Source organism: Scyliorhinus canicula, chromosome 6, assembly GCF_902713615.1.
Source record: "Scyliorhinus canicula chromosome 6, sScyCan1.1, whole genome shotgun sequence".
Lineage (NCBI taxonomy): Eukaryota > Metazoa > Chordata > Chondrichthyes > Carcharhiniformes > Scyliorhinidae > Scyliorhinus > Scyliorhinus canicula.
Window position 1 is genome coordinate 51,040,009 of NC_052151.1, and position 20,076 is coordinate 51,060,084.

At 44.5% G+C, this 20,076-nt stretch overlaps 1 protein-coding gene across 3 annotated transcripts in view; it reads left to right on the forward strand.

The window, feature by feature from the left end:
* The window catches only part of ascc3 (activating signal cointegrator 1 complex subunit 3), a 661,661-nt gene that overhangs the window by 347,654 nt on the left and 293,931 nt on the right, over positions 1-20,076 (forward strand). For all 3 annotated transcript variants that reach the window (XM_038799272.1, XM_038799274.1, XM_038799273.1), the window contains exons 15-16: positions 4,939-5,130; positions 15,910-16,134. In XM_038799272.1, the coding sequence (XP_038655200.1) occupies positions 4,939-5,130; positions 15,910-16,134 (417 nt within the window). The remainder of the gene's footprint in view (positions 1-4,938; positions 5,131-15,909; positions 16,135-20,076) is intronic.

Consider the following 20,076-nt stretch of genomic DNA (forward strand, 5'->3'; position numbering starts at 1 on the left):
TTCTGGGGATCTAACTTTTCCTTTTGCCTGAAGCGATTGCTCCCAAGCGCGGGACAATCTTTTCAGGACCCATTTTTCGTTATGGGCCTCTTCTGAGGGGTCGTAATTATTGCAAGCGCTCTGTCCTGCCTCTGTTGCGTGTGAGATAATTGTGCGCGTCCATTTAACCATGTTTTCGCGGGTTAAATGCGCTCTATCTAGCTGTCCGAAAACTGCGCTGAAGTGAATCCACAGCCTTCCTGCGAATGCTGTGGGGTGTTCGGATCTCTTCTGCCTGCACTTATTTAATCCTTCTACGGGGTCACCTCTATTGTACCCGATGGCATCTAAAATGGCAGTGTGCATCTCCTCTAGGCTGCCTCCTGCCACGTTCTGTGGGTCGGGGAGGGCTGCCACTACACTCTGGTCTAAGCTCAGCACGGTGAGCTTAACCTGCTCTCTCTCATCCAGGCCGTACATGGTAGCCTGCTGTTTTACTTTTGCAAAGAACTGGTGGGGGTCTGCGGTGGGGAGGAACGGAGTGATCTTTTCACAAGCGTCCCTTAGCTGGGTTACTGTTAAAGGGGTGGTGTAAGTTATGTCTGGGGCGCCTTCTGATTCGGCTTTCCTCTGTGTGGTTACGGGATTCATGGGTGCGGTTATGATCTGAGCTGTGGGGGGTTGGGGTGCCTGTCGTTTCTGCTGAGCTGCGGGCGCACATGTTCCCTGAACATAACGCTGCGCTGTCTCGCTTAATTCCTGCCAATCTGGGGCGTTTTCCCCATCTAACTGAGCTCCAAAGGTGCTTTGGAAGCCATTCTGCACCGAAAGCAGAGATTGCAATTCCGCAATCTGTTTCCTGCATTTCGCGTGGTCAACTGTGCTTTGTCTTTGTTCGGTCGTTGCAGCATGGAGTGCTCTCAAAGCTGCTTTGAGATCGGAACATTGCCTCTGCAATGCCTCCACCTGCTTTTCCGATTCCTGTCTTATCAGAACGGCACGTTGCACGTCCTGATAGGCTTTCTCATACTGGGTCTGGGAACTGTTCAGATGAGCTAGACAAGACTGGTGAGCCCTCTTGGCATCATCCACCTCTCTACCCTTCTCTGCCAACTTCCCTTTTAATTCCAGGTTTTCTTTCTCGATGTCCCTGACATCGACCTTACTCATTCGGTTCCTTTCCTCTAAATCTGCCCGGAGCGTCCTGATGACCTCCTCTGCGCCTCGCAACTGTGCCAAGCAGGACACAATCGCCATCGGCTTGCGTGCTTTACCTAAACTCTTTTTGTGTATTTGAGAGAGGTTCTCCCACCAAGTATGACCTATACTTCCGGGACCTGTCTCCTCATTTGCACAAAACTCTTTCCAAAGGGGCCATCCCTTTCCCTGCAGATATTTGCGGAGTTCCAGCTCCCACGTGGGACACTGGCCTACTCTGCTACTGCTGCTGGTCGCTGCGACCACAAACTTTGCTGGATCCATCAGACGTTCCATTGCCTGCATGGCCATTTCCTCTGACTCTCTTTTTATAATTTGGAACAGGGGGTTGCTGGGGTGGTGTTTCGTGAAAAGGGTACGGCTTACGCTATTTTCCGATTACAAAACTACCGAAAGTTTGTCGCAACAAAAAGCTTTCAGTTTTACCTTACAGCCCTGTTAGTACGCATGCACTAAAACACACTTCCGAATTTCGCTTATTATTTTGAACACCTTGAATACTTGTGATCTCTTTCTTTCTCTGCAATTTGGAGTTCTAATTCAAATTTCAGGGTCCTGGACACTGTGGTGTTTCCACTTACAACAGGGTCCCGGCGGATGTCGCCACTAAATGTTGCACGTTTTACTATGGGCGTAAAACGCGTTTATTGGAGTGTATTAACACGCCTCCGAGTTCGACGTGTGCTTAACACTGCTAGGCTCTGTTCTATGTAATTATTTAGCTCTGGAGTCGCCAGTTGCCGTATAGGCAACGTCACAAGTATTCCAAGGTCAAGTTCAAAGTAATAAAGACGATACACCGATTAGTCAAGTTCAAACGATCAATATTTATTATACAGTTAATAATAAATACTCATGCACACACACTAAGAGACTAAGCTACAACTAAACATAAGCAAACAGAATACTTATCTAACAGGAACAGGCAAGGTCAGAGAACGAGGCCTTCGTCCTGGTTTTGTCTGCAGCCTTCAGCAAGCGTTCTGGCACTTGGGAGTCTAGTGGGCTTGGATCGCGTAGCGAGCGTTGAACTTACGGTTTCGGCGGCTGGTGCTCAACGGCTGGAGTCAGGATACCAGGTGTCAGTCGGAGCCGGAGCACGGGTTTAACAGACCGGACAACACGAGGTCCCTATCTTTTATAGGGGTTCCGTTGTCCTTCCCTCTTCTCGGGCGGGCTCTACCTATTGGATCAATTTCTTATCGATACTGGATTGATTCCCCAATGCGAGGGGGTCTCCGTGATGGAGGGGGCGTTTCTTATGTCCTTTTGTTCGGAGGTTTCTGGTGCCTCGATGTCTGGGTCTTGATTGGAATGTGTCCATTCAGAACCAAATGTATCTATTGTGTGGGTGTTCAAGTCTGATGGCCTCATTAGCATGCAAAGCGTTTTGCCATTTGCACCTAGCTAAGGTCTTTTCACCTGAGCCCAAACTGGTTTCTGCTGCTGCAGAATGCAAACTGCTCTTTGCAGACTGCTGTTCTGGCTGAACTGTCTGTTTCTCAGCAGCCTTCCATTTTAGTTTGGCTCAGTGTCCATTTTGCGTGGCCAGCATGGCTACACTTTACATCTTCCTACATCATATTTCAAGTGTCAAGTTTTTACCCACTCACTTAACCTGTATGTATCCCTCTGAAGATTCTGTGTTGTCCTCACCACCTGCCTTACCACCTATTTGTTTACTGTATTTACAAATAATTGTACTTGAGACAGCTTGTATCTTGTAGACCAGCCATTTTCAATCTCCCATGGTGGAAACTTCGACCCTGTATGACAATCTGCATTTCAGTGGTTCATTTGACGTGATGTGGTTTGAGGTGTCTGGAGTCCTAATAATGTACTACTATATCAATAGAAATTTTACTCTCGCACGTGAAGTTCCTTTGCAGATGTACAGTATTACAGCTACTTGAAGTTTGCACTGTTAGTGTTTTCATTACTCAAACATCAGTGATGTAATATAGCATGTTTTGTCTTTTTTCTCTAAATTGTGTTGTCATAAAGGATGAAATTAATGGGTTTGATCCTTGAAAGTTTTTTTAAACACTGTCTGTTGTTTCCCCCCCCCCTCCCTCCACCACCAGCACCCTACCAAATTGTGCTGCCCAATACACAGCAATAAGTATAATATCGTAATGTAATCTCAGTACTTTAGTGACTTAGAAAAATCAACTCTAAGGAAAATGTTGCCTTGAAATTGGTCACGGATATGCATTGTTCATATAATAGTTACAGATAGTTGGAAAATTGCTAATACTGTATGTTTAGCGGGTAAGTACTTGCATGCTGGTCTTTGTGTTAATTTAATTGACAAGAATTGTCAATTGTGCAGCTGGATTGAAAAAAATATATATACATATAAGAAAGATTGACATGTGGTGTGATCAGATATGTTTCTGTAAAAAGAAAATTTGATATGCAAAAACAGAATTTCTAGAAACAAGAAACAGGTCACCAGCATTGATATACTTGACCCATGTATTTCATTAAAGTTATATTTTTATTTGAATTTTCCAGGCATTACATATAATCGCATTCAGTAACCGTTCAACTGTAATGTGTTATAAGTTGCTATAATTGACAATTCACAATTATATTGACAATATAATTGACACTTCAGTGAACATTCAGTATTTTGTGAGTGCCACCTCAGTTCTGAGAAGTTGTTACAACTTTTAGCTCAGTCCAACTCACCCACTGCCTGGAAACATTTTAAGTACAGTAGGCAAGAGATCACTATGAAAATAGTTATGGTGTTGAAATGTCCACCAGTTCTTGCATCTGATATCTTCCAGAGATATCTGTCACAGATATCTGTCACAGTGATCTGCTGTGGTAGTTATTGAATTCAAGGGTGCATTAGACACTATCAGGAAATTATTGTATGTGCCGGAAGGCACTGTTGGGCTGTATAATGTTTTTAAACTCTTTTCATATGTATGTTTATACCCTTTACTGAAACAATTTTTGGTGACATGTATGTGATGCATGGTATCAGGACTAAAATGTATCACCTATTTATGAACTAAGGTCTGATGCATTGCCTATAACTTATAACACTGAGCATTGCTATGTATTGTTTTCATTTTTCAGTAAGAAATATTACCGTGGCAGTAAACTATTTAAGATCACAAATAAGAAATAGGAGCAGGAGTAGGCCTTCAGCCACCACTCAATAAGATCATGGATGATCTGATTGCCTCCACTTTCCTCCCTTTCCCCCTAATGCCTGGTGCTCATGTAGGTCAAAAATCTGTCTGGCTCAACCTTGAATGCAATCAATGACCCAGCTTCCACTACACTGTGTAAGAGAATTCCAAAGACCAACATTTCCAGGAGACCCAGCTGGAACATTGCCAGACAATGATCATCTCCAATAAGAGAGAATCCAACCATCTCCCCCTTGATATTCACAAGCAGTATCATTGCTGACTCCACAATCCTCACCCCATGGTGGTGGGTCAAAATGCTGGGTTTGCCTTCCTAATAACACTGTGGGCGCACTAAGTAGACTGCAACGGCTCAAAAAGGCACCTCACCTCCACCTTCTCAAAGGATAGTAAATGTTGGTCTGGCCAGCTGCATACACATCCCATGAAAGAATTAAAAAAAAGGCCCTCTAAAGTTAAAACTGAGTCAAATGTGACTCTTCAATTGATTAGTAGCTTAAAAAGTCATTTAGTTGCATTTGAGGCTAAAGCTGGAGAAGTACTGAACCAATTGTTTTTGATAAACCCTCAGATTCAGAAATCCCGGAACAAACAGCTCCGTGAGTTGTTCCCAGATGGATTTGGCATTCACCATGCTGGAATGTTACGTCAGGACCGGAATTTGGTTGAAAGCTGCTTTTCGCGTGGACACATAAAAGTGTTGGTTTGCACAGCTACCTTGGCCTGGGGTGTCAATCTTCCTGCGCATGCTGTCATCATCAAGGTAAAGTCAGTGAAAACAATCTCTCTCTGATTTTATTAATTTGTAATTCACGTAGACTAATCCAAGTTTTTATTTTTTCATCTCTCGAATGTTATGGTATTGTTCCATTTATTCAGCGCAAACTTTTCAATCATGGTCAGATAGGTGAGGGTGTAAATGTTTTGTTAGAGCCAGGCAGGATGTTCTGCTGAAAGTTCATGGCAGCATTTATTCTTCTCTCCTGCAAACTTTAAAAAAACTTTACATGGTAATCTCTTCTGGATAAATCATTAATCCATCACTTAAGCGTCAAATTCCATATGCCTTTGTGTTTTTGATCTGGTTCTGTTCATATGAAATTTTCATCTGGGTGGAAATCATGCAGAAACTCCAAGTCGAAGTGGATTTTATGTATTCAGACCTCTGGGAAAAGCTGAACTTGGTTCAAAAGAATAATTTCGGAAGAAAATCCAGAAACCTTTGACAACTCAAAAGAAATGTCCAAGGTCTCCCTGGTTATTTCAATTCTGAATTTGCCTTGTGATTGGACGGTTGAAAAGGTTGTGCCAGCTAAAATAGCAGAGGAGATCTGACCTGCCTGGTGGTTGTGTTTATAAGTTGGAGTTGTGCAAAGGGTCAAACGATCACACCTTCTTGGTGATAGTAGTCCTGAAGGCTGGTGGTAATCTAACATTATTATTTTTATTACTACTACATTGCCTGGTTGCCAGTGGTCAGAGAATGTTGGAGGTTTCAGGTTACTTGGCTGGGTGGTCCGCGTCTGCACAGGTACCAGCGATCTGAAGGGTTTGTGATCTAGCCTTGATTGGCAATGGTTTGCAGAGACGGGTCAGAGAATCTCCCGGGGCCGGCGTCAATCCCGCCCCCGCCGTGTCCTGAATTCTCCGGCACCAGAGATTCGGCAGGGGCGGGAATCGCGCCGTGCCTGTCGTCGGGCCCACCCATCCCCTGCAATTCTCCGGCCCGCGATGGGCCGAAGTCCCGCCGCTGTTATGCCTCTTCTGCAGGTGTGGATCAAATCGCCTAACTTACCGGCGGGACCAGGTGGCACGGGCAGGCTCCGGGGCAATCTGGCCCCGGGGGGTGCCCCCATGGTGGGTTGGCCCGCGGTCGGGGCCCACCGATCGGCGGGCGGGCCTGTGCCGTGGGGGCACTCTTTTCCTTCCGCATACGCCATAGTCTTCACCATAAGAACTAGGAGCAGGAGTAGGCCATCTGGCCCCTCGAGCCTGCTCCGCCATTCAATGAGATCATGGCTGATCTTTTGTGGACTCAACTCCACTTTCCGGCCCGAACACCATAACCCTTCATCCCTTTATTCTTCAAAAAACTATCTATCTTTACCTTAAAAACATGTAATGAAGGAGCCTCAACTGCTTCACTGGGCAAGGAATTCCATAGATTCACAACCCTTTGGGTGAAGAAGTTCCTCCTAAACTCAGTCCTAAATCTACTTCCCCTTATTTTGAGGCTATGTCCCCTAGTTCTGCTGTCACCCGCCAGTGGAAACAACCTGCCCGCATCTATCCTATCTATTCCCTTCATAATTTTAAATGTTCCTATAAGATCCCCCCTCATCCTTTCTAAATTCCAACGGGTACAGTCCCAGTCTACTCAACCTCTCCTCATAATCCAACCCCTTCAGCTCTGGGATTAACCTAGTTAATCTCCTCTGCACACCCTCCAGTGCCAGTACGTCCTTTCTCAAGTAAGGAGACCAAAACTGAACACAATACTCCAGGTGTGGCCTCACTAACATCTTATACAATTGCAACATAACCTCCCTAGTCTTAAACTCCATCCCTCTCGCAATGAAGGACAAAATTCCATTTGCCTTCTTAATCACCTGTTGCACCTGTAAAGCAACCTTCTGTGACTCATGCACTAGCACACCCAAGTCTCTCTGCACAGTGGCATGCTTTAACATTTTATCGTTTAAATAATAATCCCGTTTGCTGTTATTCCTACCAAAATGGATAACCTCACATTTGTCAACATTGTATTCCATCTGACAGACCCTAGCCCATTCACTTAACCTATCCAAATCCCTCTGCAGACTTCCAGTATCCTCTGCACTTTTCGCTTTACCACTCATTTTAGTGTCATCTGCAAACTTGGACACATTGCCCTTGGTCCCCAACTCCAAATCATCTATGTAAATTGTGAACAATTGTGGGCCCAAAACGGATCCCTGAGGGACACCACTAGCTACTTATTGTCAACCAGAGAAACACCCATTAATCCCCACTCTTTGCTTTCTATTAATTAACCAATCCTCTATCCATGCTACTACTTTACCCTTAATGCCATGCATCTTTATCTGATGCAGCAACCTTTTGTATGGCACCTTGTCAAAGGCTTTCTGGAAATCCAGATATACTACATCCATTGGCTCCCCGTTATCTACTACACTGGTAATGTCCTCAAAAAATTCCACTAAATTAGTTAGGCATGACCTGCCCTTTATGAACCCATGCTGCGTCTGCCCAATGGGACAATTTCTATCCAGATGCCTCGCTATTTCTTCCTTGATGATAGATTCCAGCATCTTCCCTACTGCCGAAGTTAAGCTCACTGGCCTATAATTTCCTGCTTTCTGCCTACCTCCTTTTTTAAACAGTGGTGTCACGTTTGCTAATTTCCAATCCACCGGGACCACCCCAGAGTCTAGTGAATTTCGGTAAATTATCACTAGTGCATCTGCAATTTCGCTAGCCATTTCATTTAGCACTCTGGGATGCATTCCATCAGGGCCAGGAGACTTGTCTACCTTTAGCCCCATTAGCTCGCCCATCCGCGGAGGCGGAAGTGACCCCCTCCCCAGCGCATGCGCGAGGATGACGTCAGCAACTGCTGACGCTCCGGCGCATGCGCGGACTTCTGCCGGCCGGCGAAGTCCCTATGGCCCCGGCTGGTGTGGCGCCAAAGGCCGATGCCGGTGGCGCGCCAACCACTCCGGCGCAGGCCTAGCCCCTCAATGTTAGGACTTAGCCCCTAAAGGTGCGGAGACTTCTGCACCTTTGGGGCGGCCCGATGCCAGAGTGGTTCACGTCACTCCATCCCGCCGGGACCCCCCGCCCTGCCGGGTAGGGGAGAATCCCGCCCTTGATCTTCTTTACTGTAATGTTGTAGGTAAATCTGCCGCTGGAGTAGAGAGGGGAGGTAGTAACTCTTGGTGTGACCTTTCGGAATCATTGAACTTCACAACCCAGCTCATAGCTTTCAAAGAGAGGAGCATCAATTCGGTTCCTCTGTCTTTTCTCTCTATACACTTTTACAGATTAAACATCAATGGTTGGATTCTCCCATTATCTGATGTTACTTGCCGCTTAGCAGTCCAAACCTGATTATTGTCAGATCTTGCGAACAGCACTTGAACATTCCCCATTTCTGAATTGATGAAGTAGCTGAAGATGGCTGTGCCTGGAACAGGGACAATGTCCTGAGGAACCTCTGCAGTGATGTCCTGGTGCTGTGATGATTGGTCCCAATAACCACAACCATATTTTTTTGTGCAAGGTATGACTCCAACCCGTGGAGAGTTTACCCCAGATTCCCATTGACTCCAGTTTTGCTGTGGCTCCTTGATGTCGTACTCCGTCAAATGCTGCATTGAAGTCAAGGGAAATCACTCATCTCTGGAACTTGGCTCTTTTATCCATGTTTGTATCAAAGCTGCAATGCGGTCTGGAGCCATGTTGTTTTAAAACAATTAATCAAGCTTCTCACTTCTCCCTCATATGTTTGGTCATGTTCTTAAATTTACAGCTTCTAGTTAACGTCACACTGTCCCAATAGAATGAATTTTTCCCATTTTACCTAATCAGGTCACATCCTCATCTTATTAATTCTAATTAAAAGTTTTTCTAATATCTTTTTTAATATGATTAAAAACCCTCATCTAATATAGTTTAGAGAATTGCTTCTGCGCCCTCTCCACATTGTTAGGGCTCTTCTTCTTTATTTCCTGTTTATTCTCTTATTTCCCCTTTCTTATATTTTTGCTGTAACAATTATGATCCATGTTTAATGGACCTGTGACTTTTAAGGCAAAGCAGTCTGTACTTTTAATTCAAACAGAAGGAACCAGAAGGCTGTGCTGTTTTAGGCTGGTGGTTGCAGCCTAGCTGACATGCTTGATGACTCGGTTTGATTGATTTGGCTGTTGGCCAATGAATTGGCCCAACGGGCTGTGCTCTGCCCGACAGCAGGAAGTGATTGGATCTGATTCCATTTTGGTTTCACTTTCGATTCTGAGGCTTTGATGGAGCATTCCAATTAACCCTCTACCTAAAGATCCAGCTAAACTTGCTTCAGAAAGCCACTGTAAGGGCTGACTCTCTTTCCAACAAGACTGGGTGTCATCCTCTTGGGACTGCAAAGGTTTGAAGTTAAATCAAGAACTGAAGGCAATGTTAGATGTGGAATAAAGTGTCTATACAGAAACATAATGGCCAGAATGTGAACCTCAAACGGAAGCCCAGTTTGATAAGAAATAAGGCGCCTCCAGAAAGCCTGCTGCCACTAAGCACTGAATTTTCTTTCTTCATGGAATCATAGAATTTACAATGAAGAAGGAGGCCATATGACCCATCGAGCCTGCACTGGTCCTTGGAACGAGCACCCGATTTAAGCCCACACTCTGTCCTATCCCCGTAATCTTACCTAATCTTTTTGGACACTAAGGAACAATTTAGCATGGCCAATCCACCTAACCTACACATCTTTTGACTCGAATGAATAATTCTGCAAAGAAGACCATTACCAGCTGTTCACCAGAGATTTTAATAAGCGAGTGTGCTGTGAGCAAAGTGTGCCAAAAAACTTCCATTGGAAGCAAAGACTCTTATCTTTTGCCCTTAATCCTTATTAATTGCATCCCTCCCCCCTTCCTGTGTTTGTTTGTCTTGTGTGTGTGTGTGTGTATGAGTGAGAGAGGGTGGGATAGTAAAGAGGGGTAATAAGTTATCTTATTACCCAGCTATATTTACTACATTTTCCATCATTATTCTTATTATAAATATACAGTAATTGTTCCAATTTACAAACCTGGTGACTGTAATTATTAGGCAGCTAAGAGCCAAAGACTTGGGTATTTTTATCAAGAATTATTTATTACTTAACTTGTGTTGTGACTTCGGGATGAATTAACCACACACTTGGTGTCGTAACAACATATCTCTAAAAGTGTGGCACCCAAATTTGCACTCAATAATCTGACTGCATCCTAAATGAGGGTTTGTATAGAGTTAGCATTACCTCATTAATCACTCAATATCTAAGATCTAGAATTCTTTATTTTGTTATATATCTTTAACAATTTGTCCCCTGCTTCATTTTGGAATCTGATTATTTTGTGAGTTTAAGAACTGTTGTCAGACATACAATCACTCATGGCGCCTTTGTTAGTAAGATGGGTTTTTAGAACTTAATGGGGTGTGCCGATCAGCTGAATTGAACAAGGCATGGTGGAAGCTGAAGTGAGAAGGATTTAATATTTTCTGTCGTGTCTGGCTAATAGTGGGCAGGGGGAGCAGCACATGGGAAATTGGCACCACCAACTCATTAAGAAGTTGTCCACAGACTGGCAGCACAGTGCATACATATAAAATGGGCAATTTTCTGGATCTTTTGACCATTATTCCTCCGACAAGATTCGTGGGAAAATGTAATTTTAAACGTTCTATTTTGAAATTCAGTGCAGTGATTGGCTGCAGGGCATTCTGGCGAGGGAAGGTAAACAGCCAATAGTCATGGTCCACATTCGTACCAATGACATGGGTAAACTAAGGGATGAGGACCTGCAAGCTGAGCACAGGAAGTTAGGGGATAAATTAAAATGCAGGACATCGAATGTAGTAATCTTAGGATTACTCCCAGTTCCACATGCTAGCGAGAGCAGGAATAAGGATAAGACAAATTAACCTGTGCTGGAGAGATGGTTTTAGCCAGGAAGGATTCAGATTCTTGAGGCACTGGGTCCCTTTCTGGGGAAGGTGGGACCTGTATAAACCAGACCGATTCCACCCAGGCAGAGCTGTGACCAATATCCTTGCGGGGGCTTTTGCTTGTTCTGTTGGAGAATATTTAAACTAGTGTGGCAGGCGGATGGGATCCCAGGAGTTGGGTCAGGTAGATCAGATTCAGATCAGGTAGTGCTGTAGAACTTGACTTCGAATTACAGGAAAAGCAAAGTTTTAAAAAAGTCCAGCATGAACCTGGCAGATGGGCTGCTGTGGGGGGGCTGAGGAGGTGAATACCTATCTTCACTCACAGGCAATGAACGCAGGGGCACCTGATATGCTGCCTTTGTGCTTTGTACACTGATCGCCGCATTCGTGACCGCTCTGTCCTCAGCCATCCCTGTCATCTCTAGGGCCTGTTCCTTGAAGATCGTTAGGATTCTTCTGTCTGGCACCCCTCTGCTCTGGAGACTAGTCCTCCTGGCCACGCTACCCGAGCTGACAGCCGCTGCCACTTTGACCCAGGCAGCATTGGCTGCCCTGTGGCTCACTCTCCGGGACCTTCTGCGGAACAGGACATGCCTCCTGGCCTCCACCACATTTAGGAGCCTTCCCAGTTGTGTGTCTCTAAACCTTGGTGATGGCTGTCTCAGGGCCATGGTTGCGAGCTGAGTGGAGTTGATTGTGAAAGTGCTGCTCAACCTTGTTGGGGGTGGGGGGGAAGAGAGCTGGCGAGCTCAATTCCAGCAAATCGGCTGGCGAGCCTTCATAGAACATAGAACAGTACAGCACAGAACAGGCCCTTCGGCCCTCAATGTTGTGCCGAGCCATGATCACCCTACTCAAACCCACGTATCCACCCTATACCAGTAACCCAACAACCCCCCCCCCCCCTAAACCTTACTTTTGTTAGGACACTACGGGCAATTTAGCATAGCCAATCCACCTAACCCGCACATCTTTGGACTGTGGGAGGAAACCGGAGCACCCGGAGGAAACCCACGCACACAGGGGGAGGACGTGCAGACTCCACACAGACAGTGACCCAGCCGGGAATCGAACCTGGGACCCTGGAGCTGTGAAGCATTTATGCTAACCACCATGCTACCCTGCTGCCCATTTATGGTGTGAATCCCGTGAGGCCTCATTAAGTGGACCAATTAACGTTAAATAGCGTTGCTGGCCTCGCCAGGCTGAGGCAAGGAAGCTCACAGTAGTTCCTGCTCGCTACCACACTTAGAAATCTTTCTGGAGAATCATGCTCATTGGTTCAGCAAAAGTAGAAGGTGTAGAGGGAACACGAGGAAGAATATTTTTGCACAGAGTCATGGGTATCGGCAATTCACTGCCAAGTTGGCAGTCAAGGCGGAGACCCTAAACTCTTTTAAAAGGTAATCGGATCTGCACCTTAAATGCTGTAAATTACAGGGCTATGGGCCGTGTGCAAGAAGGTGGGATTAGAAAAGGCATCTGGTGCCTTTGGGTCAGCTTGGCCAAGATGGGCTGAATGGCCTCCTTCGGTGCTGTAACCTTTCTATGGCTCTATGGATTGCAGTTTTAGAAAGAAATGATCAAAAATGATATTTCTTTAAGATGCTAACAAAGTTCACCCTCAAGCATTGCAAATGGATAATCGGTTTGCCATTATGTCTTCATAATGGATAAACACTTGATACCTATTAAATTGTTGCTGATCTGATTGGCAGGTTTGCGGTCCAGCAGACCTTCCTCTTCTGAGCATGTGAGATAATGCAAATACCCAGTCCAGGTCAGGGTAGCATAATTCATGTACACCTGGATTATACTATCTTGCAAGTCGGCAGCTAGCTGGACAAGCAAATCCTATAATAACAACGTGCTCAGAATGGTATGGAGGCCTTTATACCCACAACGGTAAATACAACAGGTCCAAGTTTGTACCAGAAACGGGCCTGTAATGTCTTGATTCCCCAGAATTGGATTTGAGGTATACCCCAAAGAAGCGTTGGGAAATTCCCTGCGGAGGTTGCAAGATAAGGCTTTACCCATCCAGAAGCTCTGTGGACAATTGTGCAGCACTGGGAACCATCCAACAAAGCTATTTAAAATTACTAACTTCAGATAGTTCTGCCAGTTTTACACTCAGTTACTCTGGAAGAGTTAGAAGAAATAAAAGCACTTCTAACTCCAACGTAACTATTTTGAAGACCTAGACTGAGGCCCATGCCCCAACAAAGCACTCCATTCTCGCAGCATGGTGGCACAGTGGATTAGCCCTGCTGCCTCACTGTGCCGAGGTCCCAGGTTCGATCCCGGCTCTGGGTCACTATCCATGTGGAGTTTGCACATTCTCCCAGCGTTTGCATGGGTTTCGCCCCCACAACCCAAAGATGTGCAGGGTAGGTGGATTGGCCACGCTAAATTGCCCCTTAATTGGAAAAAATGAATTGGGTACTCTAAATTTATGAAAACAAAGCACTCCATGCTCCATGGTATTCTCCACCTGCATAGAATTCACCACCATCCCCTTGAGCTGACCCCCCTCAACCAATGTCTGACTCTACTGCCCCCACCACTCCCGATCCTGATGTCCGATTACCCCATAATGTTCAACCCCCGCCCACAATGTGCGATTCACTCGCACATACCCCTAACCAGGATGTCATACACTGCCAACAGCACACACCCTACCCCCCCAGCCCCTGATGTCCGAATCCCCACACCCACATCCCATTCACTTAACTTGGACACTTTCCTTCTCACCGGTCTGTTATTTTCCATGGGACATTTAAACCCTCCTGCCTTACTGCAGCTAGTGCCATAAAAAGGCGGCATGTCTGCCTTCCCTCCGCTTCTTTTACATTTCAACGCTGGAGCTGACACTCTGCGCTGCTGGAATCGCACTCGGTCTGATTCAGGAAGGTTCGGCAAGACAGACACTTCAGAATTTAAGCACAGCTATGTCAATACGGAGGTTAATCCGCCACAAATGGCCCAGAGACTTTAAGAACCTAATGAGATTTGGACATTCTCATCTACCTGAAACCTGCTTTTCTTAAAAAGGAATTGCATTCAGTAATAAGTCCCTTTCATTGATAGACATGACATCATTCACCTCCTCCACATCTGCTGCTGAAACAGTTTTTATATAATGGTCACCTGCAGAGGCAACTATCTGTGTTCTGCTATCTGGCTTCCCATCTGTAAAATTCAGCTCATCTAAAACTCCCAGATCAAGTCCTGTTCACCTATTATTCCTGCCTTTGAAGAAATAAGTTTTCTCTATGCTGCCAGGGCTTCCAATTTAAAATTGTCATCCTCATGCTTAATTCATTTAATGGCTCTTTAGCTATCTCCATACTCTCATCCAGCTGCACACTCTTTCCGGAAAATACTATTTTACTGACATTGGTTGTTGGACCTTCGCCACACCATTCACGAGCATGACTTCAACTGTCTAATTTCACAATTTAGAATTTCCTTCCGGAATCCCTGTTTTTCCGTCTGCTCCTTGAAGCCACATTTTTAACCGAACGTTTGATTACCTCACCTAATATAATAGCTTCTTCTTCGACTTGCAATCCATTTGTCTGATTACATCTCTGAAAGTGCCGTGGGACATGTTCTTACAATTTATTTTAATAAAACATGTAATGGGCATTTGTCGGCTGCACAAGTAACTTAAGGCCACAGGCTGTATTGCAATACCAATGTGCGTCACCAGTAGACTAACACAGCTGCGATTATAATTACATTTCACTGTATCTTCGCAGTGTATGACTCTTATTGAATATATATAAAATGTAGAGCGTACAAAATTAGAAAATTTAGGTGGAGGATATCACTGGTGAATAGTCCACACTTGCAATTCTTGATTCAATTAGTTTTATTAGTTCTTTAATAAGCTCTTCAAATTCTGATTTATTAAATGAAGTTTTAATATTTATGCTGGCTTTCACCATTTTTATTTTTTTCTTCTTGGAATCGTGGAATCTAAAAGAAACTTTTTGGTAACACAGAAAAAGGACTTACATTCATCACAAAGATGAAGGGTGGGATTCTCCGCCGGCGGATCCTCCGCTTTGCCGGCAGCACACTCATGCCCATGTGTTTCTTGAAGGCGTGGGGGTGGCCACATCTGGAAACCTTATTGGCCAGCTGCCGGGACGAAGGATCCCGCTGCCGGCGGGGGGCACGCCGCGCCAGAGACGGGGAATCCCGCCCGAAATTCCTATTATAGCTTGTTCAGGGGCTAAACCTACAACTCACAAATTGGTTAAAAACCCAGTAATAAGTGCGCATGTGTATGTAACCTATCCTTAAACCATAAATTATTCTGTATTATCAGATTTTAAAGAGAGAGTCTTACTGTCAAATATCCCTTATCAAACAAATCTTTGAATTATGATTAATTTTAAGCTTTGTGTTTCAATCACTCCTTTCTCCTCCTCATTGAGGTTGGAGCTCGAAATGGTTATGAACATGACTCAGGGGTATTGAATGGATGACGAAGTTGAAATGATAATTGAGACACTCCTGGTTGATAATTTTAATTCACCTAACCCCATTGACCTTAGAAAATCATTCACAGTGAGTTGGATCAGTTGTGCCATGAGCACTTGCTATCATGGAAATTATTCAATAAAACAGAAACAAGCAGAAAACAAAAATGAATGGATGTTATGAGTTATAACACAATCTTTTGTAATAGACTTATTTTTTTTCAAGATGTATTGATAGAAAGCTCAATTATTTTATGGAAACAAACATTTGTGTAAATGTCAATTGTGCAAATTTATCATGTTGTTTGTAATGTCTTTGCATGGTTCTTCCACAGGGCACCCAAATATATGATGCAAAGAGGGGCTCCTTTGTTGACCTTGGAATTTTAGATGTGATGCAGATTTTTGGCAGAGCTGGACGACCACAGTTTGACAAATTTGGTGAAGGCACAATCATCACTGCTCATGACAAACTGAGTCATTACTTAACTCTACTGACTCAGCAGAACCCAATTGAAAGCCAGTTTCTGGATCGTTTGGCAGACAATCTAAATGCAGAGGTAAGAGCTCTGAAGCTTGGTTAGTTCTTTGATTATTCAGAAAAGTGCTTTTTTCAGTTTTTCATGCATATCCACATTCTTTGTTCCACTAAACTAGGTTTTAATCTATCTTTGTGAGACAATATAGAGTTATATGATCAATGGCAATTCTCAAATATCATCACTTCCACTTTTTAAAGTTATTTCACAATGCTCTCCATAAACCTTGCCTAATAATATTAAAGCATAGCAGCTACCACATAAATAGGTAGCTCACAGTTGCCTGTAGTCCTCCTACAGTTTCCTTATAACTAGTTTAACTAATGGGAGTTATTGTTGTTCGTGATGAGAATGTATCATGCAATTCTTATCTCATTTTCTAATCATATTGCTACTTCGATAGCTCATTAACTATGATGGCAGCATCATTTTTTTATTCATTCATGGGACGTGAGCGTCGCAGGCTGTGCCAGCATTTGGTGTCCATCCCTAATTGCCCCTCACGGGGCAGTTACGGGTCAACCACATTGCTGTGGGTCTGGAGTCACATGAAGGCAAGACCAGATAAGGATGGCAGATTTCCTTCCCTGAAGGACGTTAGTGAACCAGATGAGTTTTTACAACAAGCGACAATTGTTTCATGGTCATCACTCGACTTTTAATTCCAGATTTTTATTGAATTCAAATTTCACCATTTACCATGGGGGGTTTGAACCTGGGTCCCCAGAGCCCTACTCTAGGCCTCTGGTTCAGTCGCCCAGTGACAGCTTCTTGAGTAGTGAGCCACACTCATCCAGGAAAATGGAGAATATTCCGTCATGCTCCTGACTTGTGCAATGCAGGTAGTGGGAATGCTTTGGGGAGTCAGGAAGTGAGTTACACACTGTAGAATTCCCAGCCTCTGATTTGCTCTTATAGCCACAGTGTTTTTTAGCTGGTCGAGTTAATTTCGGGTCAATGGTAACCCTTCGGATGTTGTTAGAGAGGGAGTCAGCGATAGTAATGTCATTGAATGCCATGAGGCGTTTATTAGATTCTCTCTTATTCATAGATCATAGAATTTACAGTGCACAAGGAGGCCATTCAGCCCATTGAATCTTTACCGGCCCTTGGGAAAAGCACCCCACTTAAGCCCACACCTCCACCCTATCCCCGTAACCAAGTAACCCCATTCAACACCCAAGGGCAATTTAGCATGACCATTCCTGCTAACCTGCACATCTTTGGGCTGTGGGAGGAAACCGGAGCACCCGGAGGAAATCCACGCAGACACGGGGAGAACTTGCAGACTCCGCACACACAATGACCCAATCAAACCTGGGACCCTGGAGCTGTGAAGCAACTGTGCTAACCACTGTGCTACTGTGCCGGTATATGGTACTTTTGTGGTGTGAGGTTACTTGGTACTATCAGCCCAAGCTGAAATGTTAGTAAATGTTTTTGAATTGGCAGACTGCATCAGTGTCCAAGAAGTTACAGATGGCATTGAACATTGTGCATTCTAATCTTATGTTGGTGTGAAAACCATTGGCTGAAGCATCTGAAGATGGTTGGCATTTTGAACACCACTCCTGCAGTGATGTCATGAGGCTGAGATAATTGGCCACGACAACTTTCATAATCGCACGATGGGTGTATTTCCACTGAATGGACAGAAACGGTTTAAGAAGGTGGCTCACCATCGCCTCAAGGACAGTGAAGGATGGATATCAATTACTGGCCTTACCAATGATATTCATATCCCAGGAAAGAATGAAAAGAAATCATATACTGTTTCTGAACAAAGCAAGTACTTCTTGCATGTTGTGAAATTGAGACATGAAAAAGTGAAAAAAAAAGAAAAATTATACAATCACAATCTACTCAGAATCACAGAATAATACAGCACAGAAGAGGGCCTTTGGCCCATCGAGTCTGCACCTACGCATGAAAAACAGGCATGACCTGTCTACCTAACCCCATTTACCAGTTCTTGGCCCATAGCCTTGATTCTTTTCCAGGGCCTGCGAACTATGGCACTCCTCACCACTTTTTGCTTTAATAACTTTTCAGCATTTTAAAACAGCAATGAAACATATATTTCCTGAAATATATGCCTTTTCTGCAATCTTGACATTTATCCAATGAGCCTTATCCCATCATGCTCTTTTTTCAATTAAATAAAAGTTAGTTGAGTAAAACTTTTATTGAAAAACGACCTGCAGACTAAACTTTGTGGACACAACAATGCCACATATGAACAACTCATAGATTTCATAGAATTTACAGTTCAGAAGGAGGCCATTCGGCCCATTGGGTCTGCACCGGCTCACACCTCCACCCTATCCCATAACCCAGTAACCCCACCCAGCACCAAGGGCAATTTTGGACACTTGAGGGCAATTTTGAATGGCCAATCTGCCTAACCTGCACATCTTTGGACTGTGGGAGGAAACCGGAGCACCCGGAGGAAACCCACACACACCACGTTGAGAACTCTGTGTGCAGGCTCCATGCAGACAGTGACCCAAGCTGTCGGTGCAGAGTCTCCGTGGTCCTCGAGGGTAATGTAAACAATCACTGGTGGTTAATTCCCTTTCTCAGTTGATGGTTCTTGAATCAAATTTTCAAAAAAATATTGCACAGAGTATCTACATATTTTCTGACTATGAATTGGGTAATGAACCAGGCCAGGTGTTAGATCTGGAGGTAGGTGAGCACTTTGGAAACAGGAAACAGTGACCACAATTCGGTGACCTTTACGTTAGTGTTGGAAAGGGATAAGTATACCCCGCAGGGCAAGAGTTATAGCTGGGGGAAGGGCAATTATGATGCCATTACACATGACTTAGGATGTGTAGGTTGGAGAAGTAGGCTGCAAGGGTTGGGCACACTGGATATGTGGGGCTTGTTCAAGGAACAGCTATTGCGAGGGAACCGTGGTTTACCAAAGAAGTGGAATCTCTTGTTAAGAGGAAGAAGGAGGCCTATGTGAAGATGAGGCGTGAAGTTTCAGTTGGGGCGCTTGATAGTTACAAGGAAGCGAGGAAAGATCTAAAGAGACAGCTAAGACGAGCAAGGAGGGGACATGAGAAGTCTTTGGCAGGTAGGATCAAGGAAAACCCAAAAGCTTTCTATAGGTATGTCAGGAATAAAAGAATGACTAGGGTAAGAGTAGGGCCAGTCAAGGACAGTGGTGGGAAGTTGTGTGTGGAGGCTGAGGAGATAACCGAGATACTAAATGAATACTTTTCGTCAGTATTCACTCAGGAAAAAGATAATGTTGTGGAGGAGAATGCTGAGACCCAGGCTATTAGAATAGATGGCATTGAGGTGCGTAGGGAAGAAGTGTTGGCAATTCTGGACAAGGTGAAAATAGATAAGTCCCCGGGGCCTGATGGGATTTATCCTAGGATTCTCTGGGAAGCCAGGGAAGAGATTGCTGAGCCTTTGGCTTTGATTTTTATGTCATCATTGGCTACAGGAATAGTGCCAGAGGACTGGAGGATAGCAAATGTGGTCCCTTTGTTCAAGAAGGGGAGGATAACCCCGGTAACTATAGGCCGGTGAGCCTCACATCTGTTGTGGGTAAAGTCTTGGAGAGGATTATAAGAGATACGATTTATAATCATCTAGATAGGAATAATATGATTAGGGATAGTCAGCATGGTTTTGTGAAGGGTAGGTCATGCCTCACAAACCTTATCAAGTTCTTTGAGAAGGTGACTGAACAGGTAGATGAGGGTAGAGCAGTTGATGTGGTGTATATGGATTTCAGTAAAGCGTTTGATAAGGTTCCCCACGGTCGGCTATTGCAGAAAATACGGAGGCTGGGGATTGAGGGTGATTTAGAGATGTGGATCAGAAATTGGCTAGTTGAAAGAAGACAGAGGGTGGTGGTTGATGGCAAATGTTCAGAATGGAGTTCAGTTACGAGTGGCGTACCACAAGGATCTGTTCTGGGGCCGTTGCTGTTTGTCATTT